Source organism: Clupea harengus, chromosome 7 (assembly GCF_900700415.2).
Source record: "Clupea harengus chromosome 7, Ch_v2.0.2, whole genome shotgun sequence".
Taxonomy (NCBI): domain Eukaryota; kingdom Metazoa; phylum Chordata; class Actinopteri; order Clupeiformes; family Clupeidae; genus Clupea; species Clupea harengus.
Genome location: NC_045158.1, coordinates 12,652,060 through 12,671,496, shown reverse-complemented (window position 1 = coordinate 12,671,496; position 19,437 = coordinate 12,652,060). Strand labels below are relative to the sequence as shown.

The window sequence follows — 19,437 nt, the reverse complement described above, 5'->3', positions numbered from 1 at the left end:
CTTGGGTATTCCTAGCCATCATCTGTCTTTTGCATTCTGAAACAGGACATTATCGGGCAATATATTTTCTCCACATTTTGCTTGCTGTTTGTGTGTCTATTATTCCCCGCACTAATGTAGGAGTATGTCTGGAGTTCTGGTAGTTATCAAGAATGAAATTCATAGAGTGTAGCAGCATATCATATGTAACTATCTTGTCATGACTGAGATAAGGGTATTCCCAGTGTTCAAGAGGCGGTACCAGGGGTTTCACTCCAACTCGGTACAGGCGTGGCTTGCCGAATGGAGTTGGATGTCAGGCATATTGCAAGCGGCAGTCAACTAAGCGATTCTTGGACACGGTAAGGTCCCGGGCTTTCCTCCAAAAAAAACCTGATTGTTTGAAAGTAGTTTATAACTTCTACTAACTCAGAAAATGGTTTTGATTTTGACTCAGCTTGGTTTAAAACAAAAGGATTTTAAATGTAAGGTTCGTGTCATACACTGCTATGACAGCAGGATAACGGGGGTAAGATTTAAAATTAAACTCAAAATTCCTCATTAGCCTACTCCATAACGTAAAAGTCATCTCATTTCGTTTTCATCTCAGGCATGTATCCTGTCATTTAAAATTCATGGTATGCTTTGTTTGCGGTTTGTAATCCTACATTTTCTGGGAACTTGCCTAGGTTGTTCGGCAATACCCTGCATCATGTGAACCTGATGTCAAGTGCGCGCGGCTACTTGAAGTGATCAACAACGCAAACCAGTGGTGTTTCACACTTGTTAAAATTCTGAAATAGAATAGCTGACCCTCGGTGCAGCTCAGTTTTAGTTGACGGCATTGTTTGATAGGTATTACGCTTATTGAAGTGTTTAGTGTGTGATGGGCGGTGGTAAGAGTAAGACTGCATTTTGATTTAAGTCATTAGGTACTGGATCACTGTTTTACCGGCTTCACCGACGTCACTCTCATCATTAGCTGGACTGTCACCGGCTATTTCAGCTTTTCTGATGGCTTGTCGACTTCATGACATCACTGATTAAACGGAGGATGGCTGTAGGAATACCGCGTTAGATTTGAAGGTGTGCGTGTGTGTGTTAGGGGGTGGGGGGGTTCTGGTCTGATGCGGAATACCGAGCACATTATCTGCTGACGGCTCGGGTGAGTAGCCGACTATTTGTCATTTTTCTCCTTTATCTGTTGCCTTAGCTAGTTTTATATCGTGCCTATTTTATGTTGACTTGAATGAGAAATTTGGTTTAAAGGAAAACTAGGGATTTCCTTAGCCCACAAAGAACAGTATATGCAATCAGCATTTTTCTCTGTCGCTATGCAGACTACGTGTGGTTGTATAGCGATGTTTTGTTGTCATCCATCTTCTATCACGGTGATGCAGAAGCAGTTATGCTAAATGTATGCTGGATGTGTGATACACGTTGAGCTGTAATGCTTCTCTTCCTAAACTCCCTTTGTCAAGCCATTCGGTCAGCAGGTAAAGGTTGAACACAGCTGCTCCAAACATTCAACCACAACTCACCTCTTCACATCAACCATTCGAAAGCGAATGGAAAAATGATATAAACCTGCTGTTAAGCTAATTCAACATGAATGCATACGGCCGGCAAACTTCTCCAGCACAATAGAGAGGGCATGTTAGGCATGAGGCGACCCAAGAAACCAAGAAGGAAATGTATAGAAGGTGCATTTGGCGCAAATGAAAGGAGGGGGGGAATCGGGAACAAATTATAGAACTAAGAATCAACACAGCGAATTATTCGGTGATATCAATTTCAGAAGTACTTAACAATTTCAGATGTACTTCAGTTAACCAGTGGTCGACTGACAGAATCTGGCAGTCGTGTCAAAATTATAGCCAGGGGAAGAGAATATGTAGTTTAAAAAGAGAAGACATAAACAGAGAGGATGGTGCATAGGCTACATTGGAAATGTTTCTGGGGACTATGCCAAGGTCAAATGTTCGATTCTTGATGGGATGGCTGTTGTCATTGCTGTGTTGATGCCATTGCATCTGTCTCCTGTGGAATAATCCTCTTGAAGTCCCTTCTAGCTAAGTCTAGATCTTAAACTTGACTAGTTAGTAAATTATGCAGTCGAGTTATGTGGTGTAAAGGTCTATAGTGTGGTGAAAAACACATTGAGGTGGGATAGATGCAGCCAGTACAGTGCAGTGGTTTCGCTGAATAAGCCGACATGTGGAGTGTCTTTTTTGTGGTCTGTAGAGCACTCTGATATGAGCTGTCAGGTTTTGTGTCTCGATGCAAAGTATTACGATCCACATTAATTTATGCATGATTATTACATTATTGTCACCATTTACCATCTGAAGAATTAGAGTAAGATTCTACAATCATTGTTTATGAGACTGATCCCCATCCTACTTGTTCTTGTTTAATCTTATAGTTTTAATCATTCTCATTGCATGCTGTATATTCGCTGTTAATATCTTTGCTTTGGGTGAGTCAGCTAACCTCTTGCCATGTCACATTTTCCAGCAAGCAAGGGTGGTTCCAGACATCAGCTGTCTGTCCATCAAAGCCATGGGGAAGGACTACTACAAGACCCTAGGCATCCAGTCTGGGTCTAACGAGGATGAGATCAAAAAGGCCTACAGGAAAATGGCCCTTAAGTTTCACCCCGACAAAAACAAGGACCCCAACGCAGAGGAGAAGTTCAAGGAAATAGCAGAGGCCTATGAGGTGCTGAGTGACCCCAAGAAGAGGGTCATCTTTGACCAGTATGGAGAAGACGGTGAGTTAGCCGGAGACACTCTAGTCTTTCGTGTTCTTAATTCCCTATTGGATGAAGGCTTGTAATGTGTATAAAAAAAGAAGACATTTTGGTTTCTAGGGTTCTCCTCTCTTCATATAGGTTACCAGGGGTACGGGGTACCAGAGGACTGTTCTGACGAGAGCACAGTGTGCCCTATAACTCTAAAGAACATTTTTGTTTTTTTCTCCCCATATAAAGTCATATTTTCCAAGCTGATTTCATTCGAATGCTGAACCCAAATATTGGCAAGTGCTCAGGTTATGCTGTCACTGTGTAATTTTGCATGTGTGGCTCCGTCTCCAAAAAACGAGAAAGAACCCAGTGGTGGTGGGGGTAGGTGAGCAAAAACAAAGAGACATGAGATTTCAGCTCATGCCATCCTTGCCCATGGCTCATCGCCGGGCCTTGCGCCAGCCCCGTTTGTCTATCTTTAGTCAGCGCACAGCTGGAAAACCCAGCATTTCAGTTTGCAAACACAACACAGATGCCTTCAGTGCACCAGCAAGGAAACCTGCTTTTGAGTTGCACCTTTTTTTAAGGAGTGTGTTATTTTAGACCATTGATTTTTGAAAGCCATTTGAAGGTCTGGCCTCAGCAAAGTTGCCATGAGTCAACAGCGGCCGGTGGATGTTCAGGATATCACGGGCTGATCTGAGTGCAAAGCGCTTGTTTGAGGTGTTCTAAGGACACAGATGTCACAGAGGAGGAGGTTTTATCCCAAACACCAGTGCCTGTTTATTGTGGCTGTGCTCAATAAATAAAGGTGTTTAGTGCAAGAATGTTGCAAATCATTTTTCGTAATAACAGACGACCCGGCTTATCCCTGGTCAACATAAAATTCTATTTCACTATGACCCACTTACTTATTTTAATGGACTGCTATGTCTTGCATATCTGTATGGCCCAGGGCTGCTCAGTCTGTTTCAAAGCCATTGCAAAGCACTGCTTTACACGCTGCTGTATAGCGTCTACACTAACCTATAGTGAGGCAGCTCTAAACCTTAGAGCACTGTTGGTATTGCTCATGTTTTTCTTTACTTGCCTGAAGTCTCTCTGGGTGAGCAAATTTTCTCAACACTTTACCTCTCCAGTGTTTGATAAATGACCTTTGTGAAGTGGAGTCTTGAGTGCATTTGACCATTAAGATGGCTGGCCTCACAGCTTACATTAAACAGACACAAGTCCTTAAACAGGCTCAATTTTAGGCCGCTCAATTTTAAGCCCTCATCCTGCCGTATGGGATGACGCCATTTACCTCTTCTTGTAGATCCATGTTCTTTCCGACATGTATTTTCCAAGGGACGGAACACTCCACAGGCTGGGCTTTGGGGTATAAATAGCTGTTGAGGTAGGCTGTTTGTGTAGGAGAGCTCCAGAGCATAGCACTCCGCTCAGTTGTGTGAATTCACGGAGCCGCCTTTTTAAAATCTGAACCAAAATACGAGAGAGAGAGGCACTTGGCAGTCCTCTTGGTGTGTCTGACACTCAGAAATGAAAAGCGTGGGCCGTCACAAGTCTCACCTAATGTGATGAAAGACAGAATAATGCTAATGTCATTGTGATAGATGCCTCACATGCCAGGTCACCAGTACTGTATCACACAACTTCATCACAAATGATAACAGTTGTTGCTGTGAATACCATTTACCACTAATCATTTGCATCTTAAACCTAGAATTAACAATTTGGGCATGACTTAATATTGAGTCAAAAGTGTCACAATCGTCAGTTTGATATGCTTCTTCCTCTGTGCTTGGCACTTAGCTAAGCTTAAATGTGAATTGAAGTGTCTGTTCTTCACTATTCTATTTTCATTGAGGCAACTAAGCTTGAGCTATGAGTCACGCATCACTGTGACTGGATAAAATCAATGAATACTGACTTAGGCTTTGACTTGGCTAAGGTTAGCATAATCTGTGCCAATGAAAGGCTGTTCCGCATCCTTACATGCGTTAGAAGTAGGGATGGGCATTCGATTAAATTGTCTTAATCGATCGTCGGGAGAATTAACGATCGATTTTCGATTAATCATTAATATTTTTATATTAAAATTCACTATTTATAGGCTATATTAAAATGCAGTGAAAATAGAAAAAACACAGCGTGTTTCCTCATTGAGATCTTTATTACAAGATGAACAACTCTTGTGGCAGTTAAACTTACAAGATGGACAACTCTTGTGGCAGTTGAACGGGATCCGTTCAACTTGAAAATATGCGCTGCTGTACTCTTAAGCAGCGGAGCCGACAGCTAGAAGCCGTTGCTCATAAACACAACTTTTTTTTCTAACTAACTAACTTTCTAACTAACTAATTAATCTCACATTTTGAAATTCATTCATCTAGATTCATCGTGATTAAAAGTTTGTTTTCTTCTAAAGACTAAATCTTATAAATTAACGAGTAATCACTTCAGACAGCGTGTATTTTAGACACTGTTGTTTAATTGTATTTTTTTCGTGCTCTCTCGCCGTCATACAAGGAATGTATGCGAGACACAATGGTGCCCCTCGACGGTAAATCGTAAGAATTGTCCCCTGAAGCAATTCGAATCACCTCAGTCAGCCCACCGTCTTCAACTATGTTGATGGGCCGACAGTCACCGGCAACCTAAACTGCTACAGCGTTGGTAACCTTTTCACGGACTGGTCTAGTTAATTTCCTAGAGAAGTCGTGGAGTGTGGTAGCCTGACGATGTCATATTCATAATTCTAGTCAGAATATGAGTCTGATACCGCTCCAATGGGCTGTGATTATGGGGCGTGTTTCAACCGAACCAGGAAAAAAAATGCCTCTTCGCTCAATTGGATATATCTAGAACCAATCAAAGCAACGTAGTATGACCATAACGTAGACCATGGGGCCAGCTGATACATTAAACTTTTACCGGATCCCGTAGGAAGGACGGCAAAAACATCTTTTCGATCGACAAATGCCTTGATCGCGTTTCTCTGTTCCTCTTTCAAAATGAATGTGCTGTCAATGTCTTCTTAAACAGACTCGAATCACCACATTTCAGCTCTCCAACGGCAGCCATGTTTGTTGAAAACGAATTCACCCCAAAAGCTCTTTGGTGTCGTGGTTGATTACGTTACGGTTGATCATCTGTCCATCATCGTATAAAGCCCGCCTTGACAATTTGATTGGTACGGCAATGTCTGTCCGCAGATAATTTCTCCTCAATGGAGTAATGCCAGACCGAACTTCCCAACCAAAAAATGTGTGGGCGGGGCTAAGTTCGGTCTGGTATCCAGGCTAGGAGTGTGGGTTGGCGACCATCTAACCTGGGACTGCTTTCTGTCGGGTGCTTTGCATTAGGGTGATAACTTAAAGACGAGCTGCTTCTGTGATAGCTACATTCAGCTTGACAAATGCTACATACAACTTTAGTTTTGTCGATTGTTCTGTCATTTTGCCTCTTAAACAGAAACTTTCCGCCCAACAATCCCTCAGCTCTCTCCATCTTCAACTACCGTCTCGGTCTCTTCTATCTAACTGACTACAGACACGCGGCGGTTTCGTGCCATGGGTCAACGCGCAATGGAAGTAAACAAAGTTGCGTTAACTGCGTTCAAATATTTTATTGCATTAATCTCGGCCACAATAATCTCATAGAATAACGCGTTAACTTTGACAGCCCTAAAATAAATAAATTACACACACACTACGCAACAGAACATGCATTAGTTTTAATCGAGGAAATTCTTAATGATCAATTAATCGATCGTCGATTAATTATGCCCATCCCTAGTTAGAAGTTTATCAGCATTCGTGGTCATTAATTTAGCACTTCCTCATATTGAGTCTTTGTAGCCCACTTGCATGACACTGCAGTGTGATGCTTCGGGTGGGAATTGGAAAAGGCGGAGCTGCTAGTCTGGTCACAGCTGGCTGTGATCCTCACGAGTGGCTCAGGGTCGGATGAGTGGAAATACCAGCAGTGACTAGAGAAGGGAGGAGAGGGAGGCAGGAGGCACTGCACCAGGCACTGCACAGATGGTGAGGGGAAGAGATTGTCAGGACTCTGTTTGTCCACTCTTTCCCTTTGACTAGCTGCTAGTCATTAGTGCAGCTCAGGGCACTGCCTCAAGATGCTGCCGCCCTTTTGTGGTGGAGAGATTGTCTTTAGAAGGTTGACACCACTGTAAATAACAGAACGGAGACCATGAAACGGTGACCTACAGCTGCTGCCACCATTATCAACAACAGATCAAGAGGTTTCTATAGGTCTAGATGGAGTGTCCTAGTTCTTTACTAAAGTGGGATCAGTCATTCTTGGGCTTTAGTCCCTGAGACCTAGCAGAGGCGACTCCCCATCTCCTGCACACTACACTTCCTCCCACACAACCAGATGTGTTGTCAGTAAGGCCCCAGCGTTTTACAACTGTTGATTTTGAGTTAGCGCTTTCATTTGCCTGTGGTTTGTAGAATTGTTGAAAGTGAGCCAAAATGCCTGAAACCAGGCTCGATCATTGTCATTGAGCGGTGGTGTCCTAGATACGCTATAATCTAGATAGATAATCCCAACTATAACTCAGTACCAGTTCAGATCCATATAAGCTATAGCTTCCAAATCTCAAACCTGCTCAAATCATCCCTGTTGTACAAACCTAGTCCGCTATTATCTGTCTCTCCATACCGGCCCTCTGGCAGTATTATCTGAGGTATGGGTGGGTGGATTGATGCATTAGTTGGCTAACCCAGATCTTCTGTCTCCTCACAGGTCTGAAGGCAGGTGGTGGCAGCACCTCAGGCAACTCAGGGAGCACCTACCACTACACCTTCCACGGCGACCCCCACGCCACTTTCGCCTCTTTCTTCGGCGGTTCCAACCCCTTTGACATATTCTTCGGCTCCAGCCGCACACGCAATCACACGTCCAATGGTTTTGGGGACCACGGCGACCATCACCACGACAACGACGTGGACATGGATGGGGACGACGATCCCTTTGGTCCCTGGGGCCACTTCGGCAGCAGCTTCAGCGCCTTCAACGGGCTCAACGGCTTCCACCACAGCAGCGCCGGCGGCGGCGGGGGTCGGAGGGCACAACGGGCTGAGCCCCTTCGCGGCCGGCGGCGCATGCAGGACCCGCCGGTGGTGCACGAGCTGCGGGTCTCACTGGAGGAGATCTTCCATGGCTGCACCAAACGCATGCGCATCACACGGCGCCGCCTCAACCCGGACGGACGCAGCATGCGCACCGAGGACAAGATCCTCAACATTGTCATAAAGCGTGGCTGGAAGGAGGGCACCAAGATCACCTTCCCCAAGGAGGGCGACGAGACCCCAGACAACATCCCCGCCGACATCGCATTCGTGCTCAAGGACAAAGGCCACCAACATTTCAAGCGCGATGGCTCCAACATCATCTACGCGGCCAAGATCAGCCTGAAGGAGGTAAGAAACCTTAGGAAGGGTCTCAGGGGTTGAGGCGTTGCAGAGCATGTTCCGAGTTCTGAAATTCCATGCTGGATGGGTGAATTAATCTGCAGGCCTGATCATTAATTCATTGATTTCACTTAGATCTCTGCTCATGCATTTCCCGGCCATATTGCACAGCTTTTGCTTTGTTTTTTGTTTTTGTTTTTTTGCTTGCCAAGAAGCTATTTTCGGACATCCATCCATCTTAGCTAAGAGCTGAATTTTTTAGAGCGGCAGAGGGCTTGTTCCAGTGGGATGGCATCATTAGTGTAAATAGCAACCATCTTGAAGGAAATATTTGGGTAACATACAGAGCAGAAAAATGTAAAAATTGTAGAATGATAGAATAGATACAGTCTCAATTATGCTATTGACATTCCAATATAGAATATGTAAGGAACAATGTATAGACTGCTGGTCTTGAAAAATAAATCAAGGAGGACAAGGAATTGTCTTGTAGAGAAGAATGACTAGCAGACTATACATTATTCCTTTTATTACAGTTACTTGACAAAACCATAAAAGACATTCCTCCAAAATATCTTATTTTAATGATTTTGATTTCTGCTTAGGAAAAGAAGTTTACAGCTTTAAAGTTTCAGGTTACAATGTTTAAGTTACAATGAATTCCCCTTACGATAAGTGAACGGACTACTTGCAGAATGATATGAGAGATGTGAATCAGAAGCACTAAACCCGTTGTCAATGGCAGCAGTCATTATTCATGTTCAGCTGTTATTATCAAGAAATATTGGACCTCAGAACATTAGGATGGCCCATTCAATTCAGTGGAACTTTCCGCAGCTTTCTGAAGAGCTGTATGATAAAAGATATTAGAATATAGATTTCGATTTATAGTTAAAGACATAGACATCATTTACTGTAGATTTAGATATGCTAGTACAGGATAGCTTATTACTCTGTTGTCCTGATATTCCCTTTGCCTTGGTGTGCATGGAGTTTGTTTGGTCAGTTGGACTGTCTGATCCTTGGAATAGACGTGGACCAGACGTACATTACACAGGTTTATTATTATCGCATTCACTAGAGCCTGGTTTGGCCTTTGTGTCAATTTACTTGGGGTGATCTTCCAAGGCCTGTTTTGGTCTCAGCCTGATAGTAACCAAAATAACCCACCGACCTCACGGACCACAAGGATGGGGGGGGGGGGGTCTTTCAGACTGAGGTCCCCCTCAGACAGTTTATTATTGTTATGGAAAGTTACTTCTTGTGAATGCGTCTCAGTCTCAAGTTCTGATTAAGCACTGTGACTAGACAAATAATCTCTGTCAAAGTTTGTAGAAGTGTGTGTGGAGCATTTTTTCACTAGGCCTTTTGACCTCTAGACATTTGTTTCATTTAACATGAACTGGAACTCCTGATTTGGCCTCTAGGTTGTCAGCTATTTAAAAGGCACATGTACACATAGCATGTGTTCTTGTAAGAATGCACATCACTGTATAAATCAGCAGATATAACTGACACAAATGCTTTGCCAAGGCATTAAAGAATGTTTTGGTGCATTAACATCTAATGTGCCAGAATCCCTTGCAATTTTAAAGCTAGCCATAACTAAGCTAACAAATATCCCTAGCCACCCTGCTTGATAAAGACAGACATGGACTTAAAACCCCTCTAGTTTGAGTGACAGCATCTCAGGAAAGTGGAAAGTTCCTTTCTTTTCCGCTCCTCATCAACTCCTCAGCCCAGGTCTGTCTGTCCAGGCCCAGACTGCTTAGTCAGAGCTTATGTTCTCTTCCGACCCTGAGTTTGCCCTCTAAGCGGTGCAGGAAGTGAGAGCAAGTGAGATGGAGTGCAGCGATGAACAATGCCTTGCCCTTCCTGAGGCCTGCCGAAGAGCAGAAGGGGCCCGCATCCCAGTCAGGGGCCCCATTTCCCACCTCTCCTCCCAGCCTGGCTACAGCCCCACCCATCTGTTGTGCTGACTGGCTACTGAGGCTCTCAGTATTCCTATGAGCGCTAGAGGCCGACAGGCTTTACGGCAGCACCGATTTACCCTCTCCCACCGTGGTGTGAGTCCGTAGGAATCTCGTGTCCCAGTGCCACCCACAGCAGCCCGTGGAGCCTGCCTCCAAGTAGGGACAGAAGCTGATGGAAATTGTCGTAGAAGGGTGGCAACAGCCAAGCCTGGTACATTTTAAGCCGTGAGCTTAATTGCAAGCTCTATTTTGGAGGGAACATTATGCATCGCCCTCATCATCACCTGAAACGGGGCACATGTGGAAAGATCCTTCATCTTTGCATCATGTAACATAATCAGGCACCGTTATAAAAAAAATTGTTCAGTGGTATGACCCATCTCGTGCTTGGTCATTAGTAGACTGACCAACACTTTGAGGTTTTTTCTCGGTTGCCTTCAACTCTTTTCTCAGAACCGTTTTGAATTGAGAGCTATTTCAGACCATGCATACTTGCAGAAACTGTGAAGTATACCCCAGTGCACTAACAGTAAGGGGTGTAGTGGAGATGGAACTATTATGTCCTGGTTCTGTGGACTTAGAAATAAGCTCCTTTAGAGTACTTCTGTGGTGCACACCCTCAGATGTCACAGTGAAGCAGCATATTGCACCGGTTCTTTTTCACTCCCTCTGCCTCCTTTGAAATGCAGTCCCTTGAACTTCTCTCTGTGTTTGTGTGTGTGTGTGTGTGTGCGTGCGTGCGTGCGTGCGTGCGTGCGTGCGTGCGTGCGTGCGTGTGTGATAACTAGGTTAGCCAGCAGCTTTGATGTGACTCAGCAGATAGCTGCGCTGGTGCAGCGCTTCCCCTGCAGCGCTTTCTGCAGGACAGACCCCACAGGGCTCAACCAGCAGTGTCCTGCCCCCGCAGCTCCCTCAATTCTACCCCACCAATCTGCTCTGCTGCAAGACTGCACTGAACTTTGAGGAAATAAATAAATAAATAAATGAGGAGAGGAGAGGAGGGAAAAAATCACTTTCATTAGCTAACCAGAATTCTGAGGATAAGAAACTAGGAGACTTGGAGGAGTGCTGCGGAGGACAGCTTGTTTTTGTACGATTCTGCACGGCTTTGTTTTGTGCCAGCATGTCTCCGGATGTGGGTCTGAGGCTTCCACAGTCAATTAGCAGCCTGGAAGCATATGCGTAATTTTAGCCAGCCGGAATATCATGCCAACCTCGATCGTCTGTCGCTCCATGATATGGCATGACATTCACCACCTCCCAGATGGCCAATTGCTTTCCTCTATCTCTTTTTGTTTCCACCATTCTTCGAAAAAGCAAAACACATTTAAATAAAAGCACTGACCACCATTTTAAGGACCTGCCGTCATAGCGCCTCTTTTTGTTTTTCCTCTCATGACCTAGAAAACAGGGATCAGACACCCACCACCATATGCCATCATCCCCACAAATAGTGCCTGTTTCAGTGGTGTGTGCCTGACAGAGCAGAGTATATCCACTCGGCATGATCCAAAGAAAATGAGCCACCTCTTGAACCGTCATGCGGGAAACCAACTGTTTGGCTGCTGAATGCTGATGTGTATTTCCACCAGCAGTCTGCCAGCCGGTGCTTTTCTGTTCACTTACGACACAAGGCTTACGCCTGTAAAAGGAACGTTTTCTGGAATATTGTTCCCTGTAATGGGAAATATTTTTTAAATATTAAAATAAAGTAATGTATTTCAGTCAGTGCCACTGAGTAAAGCAAAAGTGTTTCACAATGGATTCATGAGCTATTCCTCACTTCTAGTCAGTCATTAAAGCTGGATTAAGTGCTGAATAGGAAGCATTTACCACCAAAGGTTTCAGGCTGTCAAAAACTTTCACATTTACATCTTTTGAACGCCATGTGTGCATGCATGTTCTCAGTGATGCTCCATGACAAAATCGCAGTTAGTTCACGGTGTCAAGGACCTTATTCGGACTTTCAGGTTTCATTATAAAGAAAATTAGTGTTTGCAGGCATCCTCGACAAAGCCCCACTGCATAGGTTGGTCCAAGGAGCTCCTGCTAAGGACTGGGAGATGATGAAATCAGTCTGCTTAGTGTTCTGCTCTCAGTAGGATCTTCCTGTCTTTTTGGGTTCCCCATACAGCATACGATATGATTAGCCATACCTTCAAACTGTTTTGTGAACACTCATTTGTTTTTGTTCTTGGCACACTGCAATTTTACCCTGGACTTTTATGTCTTCTGTAATGTTATTGTTCTTGTTAATGTTGGCAATAATGGGCCTGGACTTTATTGCTTTGGACTCTTTTTTCATAAACAGCCGCCCCACCTGGCAATTGTCAAATCATCTTTGTCAATTAAGCTCCTTCTGGAGCCCCTCCATCGCCCCTCGGTCTCCTGTCAACCCTCTTGTGTCTGGTCAGTGCAGCAATAGATCAGGTCCTTTCAGGGCCTTCTTCGTTTTTAATCAAAGCGCTGCCTCTGTTTGGTAAGCGAGTGTTAATGACCCAGAGGTTATTGCACTTTTAAGCAGTCCTTTCAGTTTTTTGGTGATTTGTGATCAGCAATTTACCGCATTGTTTCTTGGCGCTTTCATATTTACTGCATAAATTGTGCAGAAAATAGCAGAAAATAAGCATTGATGTTAACTTGCAGCTTATTTCCACTTCTGGCCTCCTGATGGTGGTATAAGGTTATGCACAGTCTGTCTCAACCACTGCCACTGCTTAATGTCCCATTTGTTTGGTGTTAGGTGTGTGACATTCACTTCGTTCAAAACATAGCTAGATATACAGTCGGGAAAATAAGTATTTGAACCCCTGCCGATTTTGCAAGTTTGGCCACTTGCAAAGAAATGTGTGATCTATAATTGTAATAGTAGGTGTATTTTAACAGTGAGAAACAGAATATCAACAAAAAAATCCAGAAAACTGCATTTTATAACATTTATGACTTAATTTGCATTTGATGCAGAAAAATAAGTATTTGAACCCATAGCAAAACATGACTTAGTACTTGGTGGAATAACCCTTGTTGGCAAGCACAGACGTCAGACTTTTCTTGTAGTTGGTCACCAGGTTTACACACATCTCAGGAGGGATTTTGGTCCACTCCTCTTTGCAGATCCTCTCCAAATCCTTAAGGTTGCGTTTTCAATGGGAGGGAATGAGGGAATGAGGTTCAAGCCCAATATTCCACATTACATGGCCCCATCCATAGTCCCCTCGATGCAGTGGAGTCGTCCTGTACCCTTGGCAGAGAAACAGCCCCAAAGCATAATGTTTCCACCTCCATGCTTGACGGTGGGGATGGTGTCATATTCAGCATTCTTCCCCCTCCAAATGCGGCAAGTCGAGTTGATGCCAAAGAGCTTGATTTTGGTCTCATCTGACCACATCCTGTCTCCCAATCCTCCTTAGAATCATTCAAGTGTTCATTGGCAAACTTCAGACGGCCCTGTACATGTGCTTCCTTGAGCAGGGGGACCTTGCGAGTTCTGCAGTACTTCAAACCATTACGGCATAGTGTGTTGCCAATGGTTTTCTTGGTGACTGTGGTCCCAGCTGCCTTGAGATCATTCACAAGCTCCCCCTGTGTAGTTCTGGGGTTATTCTGCACCTTTCGGATGATCACCGATACCGCACGAGGGGATATCTTGCATGGAGCCCCAGACCTAGAGCGATTGACAGTTGTTATTTACGAATAATCGCACCAATAGTTGTCTGCTTCTCACCAAGCTGCTTGCCGATGGTTTTGTAACCCATTCCAGCCTTGTGCAGGTCTACAATCTTATCTCTGACGTCCTTGGTCAACTCTTTGGTCTTGCCCATGGTGGTGAGGTTGAAGGTGTGAAGTATGATTCTTTGGACAGGTTTCTTTTATACACGTCACCAGTTGAGATCAGGTGTACCTTGTTAGGCCTAATGAGGACAAATCTGTGTGCTTCTTGGGCACATAACTGGTCATTGGGAGCCAGAATTCTTGCTGTTTGATTGGGGGTTCAAATACTTATTTTCTGCATCAAATACAAATAAGGTCATAAATGTTATAAAATGCAGTTTTCTGGATTTGTTTGTTGATATTCTATTTCTCACTGTTAAAATACACCTACCATTACAATTATAGATCACACATTTCTTTGCAAGTGGCCAAACTTGCGAAATCGGCAGGGGTTCAAATACTTATTTTCCCCACTGTATAACTTTTATCTCAGTAAAAGTTTAATTAACTTCTTACACATTATGTTATTCTTCCTTGTGAAATTGTAAATAGTGTTCCAATATGATTTTGTGCAGTGCTGGGGGGATTTCCCAGCAAGCCTTGGGCATTGGACTGTTTGTTTTAGCATTAGCATATCCCTTTTGTGTATGTGTAATGTCTGATATTAGCGTGTGTAACTGTTATCATTTCGTCTGTGTTAATGCTGTTTTATGCCTTAGGGCCTTTCATGTGTTAGTTTAGTGATTATCTGCATTCTATTAATGTGTCCATCAGTGTGAATGTTGATCTGGCCTCTGGTTGCCCTATTGAGTTATGAGTTCTGGTATATGTGTTTATATGTGAAACAAGGTCAGGAAGGGTCAACACGTCCTCAATAATCATGTTTTCTATTCAGTTTTCTTTAAACAATAGTACAGGATTACTCATGATTACTGTCCTGAATATTAACAGGAAATTTGGTTTTCCTAATAGAGTTCAAAGGTTCAAACCCAGGCAATAACATTGTAGCATGGGTGAAATAACCACGTAAATGTGGTTGTGAAAGTTCTCAGAAATGTGTAAAATTAGATGACACATCTGAAATGAGTGTTCTTATGTCTCCATTGCATTAAATGAAAACATAAGAACACACAAAAATGAAAAATATGTTTATCTCTCATTGATTTGTTTTCTAGTATATGTGAAGTTTAAGTGGGGTTTAAAGAGAAATTGTCCTCTCCTCAGCCTATCGTTTCAAGCCCACTGGAAGATGGGGCTCCACTGTTGCACCAGAGCACTACTGTGTGCGTGGTGGGGCTGTAGCCACTGGCGCTATCCCAGTTCGTGGGCTAGTTGACCATGCATGGGAAAGCTCTGCTCACTGGCCCTGTGTGGCCGATTAGGTCATCAGAGGCAATGTGCCGGAGCTATCAGCTTGGTCCTCCCTCCTTTCCACGAATTCGCCTCCTTCCTTTCTCCTTTTGCCTGTGGGGTGGGGTGGAGGAGTGATGTCATCAGCCGTGTAGCACCCTTCCCCCAATTAGCAGAGGCAGCCGGGCAGTCGGGCTGCTTTGATGTCCTGCTTTAACAACACGTTCAAGTTTAAAAACCTCCCTTGTAAGCTTCAAGGCATCAAAAGTAGAAGTAGATAGTTGCAAACTCCTCTTGAGCTCAGCGCTTTGGATTAAAAGCTCTGTCACCTACTTAAAAAAACAAAAACAGAATTGACACCATTTGAAGAAAGTAGTGGGAACTTTTTTCCCATTTGCTTTAAAAAAAATTATGTTGCACCAGTCGCAAATATGTTGTGCATAGCGTACAGAGCAAAGGATCAGTCTCTAGTCTCCAGGCCTTAGGCCCAAGACGGACTCCTCTGTAAAACACATCATCCTCATTGAGCTCATTCAGTCCGAGTTCGCCTGATAAACCTGACAGTTATTTACAACCTCAGCTGATTCGGCTGTTACTTCATCAGCTCTGTGTAATGAGAGCACCTGCTAAAATTAGCTTCCCCTGCACTTGACCACCTTCCATCAACACACACACACACACACACACACACACACACACACAAGCACTCTCTTGCATGTACACACTCACACACAAACACTCTCTCTCTCTCTCTCTCTCTCACACACACACACATAAACATATTATAGATATGGTGAGGTGAAAAGGTCTGCTATGCATCTTCCAAGCATTCACATGTGTATGAACATTCACGTGTAGACTACACTCATTTCAGTAGTGCTGAGGAGAGAAGACTGGAGTTGCTAGCAGTCAGGACTGAAACATGAGTAATGCCCCTAGGAATGGAATGAAATTGTGGTGTTAGAAACAAGTCAAGTGTACTTTTCATGAAAAGTTTGTAATAATTAGGCTATATAGCTATATGTCAAAGAAGTTGATCAGTTGAGGAAGTTCTGACCTCATTGCAAGTCCTAGTTGTAAAGACCCTTTGTAGCAGCCAATAATGCAGTAGCTACCATTAGTGTAATAACTGAATGATATCAGTATATTATGACATTATCGGCTCCAATAACTACAATTACAGTGATTCTTTTAAACCCAGCTAATATTTATGACGTCATTAGTATAGAAACGTTATGCCATAATTGGTAAGTTATTACATTATCGACTTTTCTTACAGTAAGATCAGAAATATTTTCACATTATTTGCAATTCCATTATCAGTAGTTATTACATTAGTGGCTGCTACACCCGTCATTAAAATCTTTGGTAGCAGTCCATGGACTAACCCAGTGTTTTTTTTATTCTATGTACTATTGGTATTTTGGAAAATCCCCCCCCCCCCCCCCCCACCACCATCATTCTGCAGGCGCTGTGTGGCTGTACCGTGAACATTCCCACCCTCGACAACCGGGTGATCCCACTGGCCTGCAATGATGTCATCAAACCGGGCACGGCCAAGAGAGTACGGGGCGAGGGCCTCCCCCACCCCAAGAACCCCTCCCAGCGTGGGGACTTGGTAGTGGAGTTCCAGGTGCGCTTCCCAGACAGGATACCCCCTCAGTCCCGGGAAATCATCAAACAGCACCTGCCACAGTCTTAGACGGGACTCCATTGGGACCTGCTGTCTGTTTTGTCTGCTTTTTTTATATACACACGAACATACATGTTCATATACATAATGGCTGTCGTTACACAGATGCTAATATATAAATAGAACACGAAAATGGAGAGAGTGAAAGAAGGTGCCAAGAGGAGCCTCACTTCTTTCTCTCCTGCTGTTTTTAAATCGCAGTTTGTAAACAAATAGAAATGGATAGATGCTGGCTTATTTTTTTTTTTAATCTGTGACATTTTGTGAGGATACCCCTTTTTTAATTTTTATTTTTTTTACTTCAGGATAGGTTGGAAGGCAACCTCTCGTTTTTAAAAGCTAGTTGGATGTTGTTCTCTTTTCCCTGATGGATTTACTCCGAAGAAGCTTAAAGACGGGAGTGTATTCCTTTTTTTTTTGGAGAGGACTTCAAACTTATTGTGTGAACTTCATATTGTCCCCGATCAAACATCAACACATCCTGTCATTAGGACTAAGTTCTTATCTCAACCTATTTATTTTCTTTTTCCAGCCCTCAATAAAGTGTATTTTGTGACAAAGTTAGAGTTAATTTGCAGTCACAGGCAATCAGGACACACCAGCTACATCAGGTGGGTACTTGAAGAATTCTCAGAGCCCAAATCAAACAAGGTGCTTTTGTGTGGCAAACTGCCTTAACTTTGGTGCAACATGTATGAATCACATTTCACACTGGGTGAGTGCCTTAACTTGGCTAAAACCAGCATTCCTCTTGTAAAAGTCATTGGTATCATGTCAGTCATACAATAATTATAGCAGAACATCACAATGCTACCTGATTGAAGACACTGACAATGAATACTATAGCTGCAATGTCTCAAAGTATTCCTTTACAGACATGAATGTTGACAGCTCCTGACCTCAATCTGTCAGATGGGCTTTGGTTGACAGGCAACATACGACAGCATACCTGTGTCAGTTTGGGCTCAAACCATGGCAACACTGAACACTCTCTGTCATTGAGCATTCCTGAACACTCCATGAATTTATGACCAGACAGGTGGCAGGTTGCTGTGGTTAGCTCTCTGGTCATCAAACAATAGAGTGGTTAAGTAGCCTATTGTATAATATGAATCTTGATTTGTAGTGTGGAAGTAAATCACAAAGGCCTAATGACAGAGGATGCTCAGCACAATGTTACCTAAAAACAGCTCAGTCTTCGGTGCGCACACCTAGTACTTTAGCCTAATACTGCTGATTGCTTTGTTAAAGGTACTTGCAGGGGTTTTGTTTGCTTCACACCACAACCTGGTGCTTGTCATTTCTACAAACATTTGTTTTCATTTTTTTTAAAGGAGCTGTGAAATGGTGTTTGTATTTAAAAAAGGTTATTTAACAAGTTTTATCTGCATTTGCTACATTTGTATCTGATGTTGACGTTTTAGACGTTTCAAGGCCATTTTCAGGACTTTGTACTAGTAAAGCATGGCCTGGTCAAGTCTTGCTGTTAGGACTGCAGCTGAGCCACAGGATCTGTATGTGAGAACTGTTGCAAAAAGAAAGGAAGAATATGTCAATGGTAGTCTCCATCTGGCTGGATCCTTACTGCTTTGTTTGTTTTGAGGCAGTTACATTGGATGTAAGTCCTTGTGTAATTTTTGTTTTTACCAATCACATGCTTGGTGTTCTGTCACAGTCGTTGAATCTGGGACAAGTGTAAATGTGGGGTGTGTCGTTAAGTGGACATGTTTGGTCAGGACAACTGGATTGTGGCTCAAAACCCAGTCACTGGTTTGATGAGGCTTTTCAAATTTGGCAGAATTACTCTGTCCCCACTTAAGCTTGGTGTGGAAGAAGAGCCTAAAGGGAGCCAGTGGCCTGGATGCCCAAACAACATGCTTACAGTGACAGTGGCAAAAAAAAAAGAAAAGTTGAATGGAAGGAACTTTGATCAGAACGGGTCGAATTTGGGTCTCCTTCACCCATGCTTGACCTGGAAGCTTGAGACGCTAACTGAAGGTCTTCTATGTGAATACGGAGGATATTGCTGCACAAATGGTGAACAGTTTACGGAGAAAGAAGCAACATGTCGTGGATGTTTTTTGGGGCCCCTACCCCTCTCTGAATGCAGTTCTGTGGTGGTGTGATTGGAGCGTGGGTGTGAGTGTAATGTCATTGGAAATATCACAACCTTCAATAGTCACAGTGTGTATGTACCCCTCGGTGTTTGGTAACGCATTTTACAATGAAATGAAATAAACCAAAAATGTTGACTATATTGGTATAATTATCTGTTGACCGTGATTTTCAATGAATTGTTACTGTGTCTGTTTCACTGTGTGCATGTCTGTCTTCAGTGGAGTGCTGGACGCAGTGCACAGTGATGATAAATCAGTCTGGGTGTCCATTCATCTGTCTAGCCATTTCAACTATTTCAGAGTTCCATCTATTCTAGTGAAATGAACCAACGATTTTTAAATAGCATTAATCCCACTGAGTAGTCAGTGATATGACAAAAGACTGTGATTTTAGGATGCTGTGTCTCCTTATGTCCAAGCAAATGATATA

General features: G+C 43.4%; 1 protein-coding gene across 3 annotated transcripts; it reads left to right on the top strand.

Annotated features, from left to right (window-relative positions):
* Nucleotides 1-250: 250 nt before the first annotated feature.
* Nucleotides 251-19,147, top strand: dnajb5 (DnaJ heat shock protein family (Hsp40) member B5). 3 transcript variants are annotated; one of them, XM_012828676.3, is made up of 4 exons: nt 251-341; nt 2,497-2,752; nt 7,496-8,172; nt 16,666-19,147. In XM_012828676.3, the coding sequence occupies exons 2-4, from the start codon at nt 2,542-2,544 to the stop codon at nt 16,897-16,899; spliced, it is 1,122 nt and encodes a 373-aa protein (XP_012684130.1). In that variant the 5' UTR covers nt 251-341; nt 2,497-2,541; the 3' UTR covers nt 16,900-19,147. The 3 variants fall into 3 exon arrangements, with proteins under 3 accessions (XP_012684130.1, XP_031426417.1, XP_031426418.1); XM_031570557.2 differs by lacking the exon at nt 251-341 and adding an exon at nt 349-508; XM_031570558.2 differs by lacking the exon at nt 251-341 and adding an exon at nt 581-1,144.
* Nucleotides 19,148-19,437: the final 290 nt, after the last annotated feature.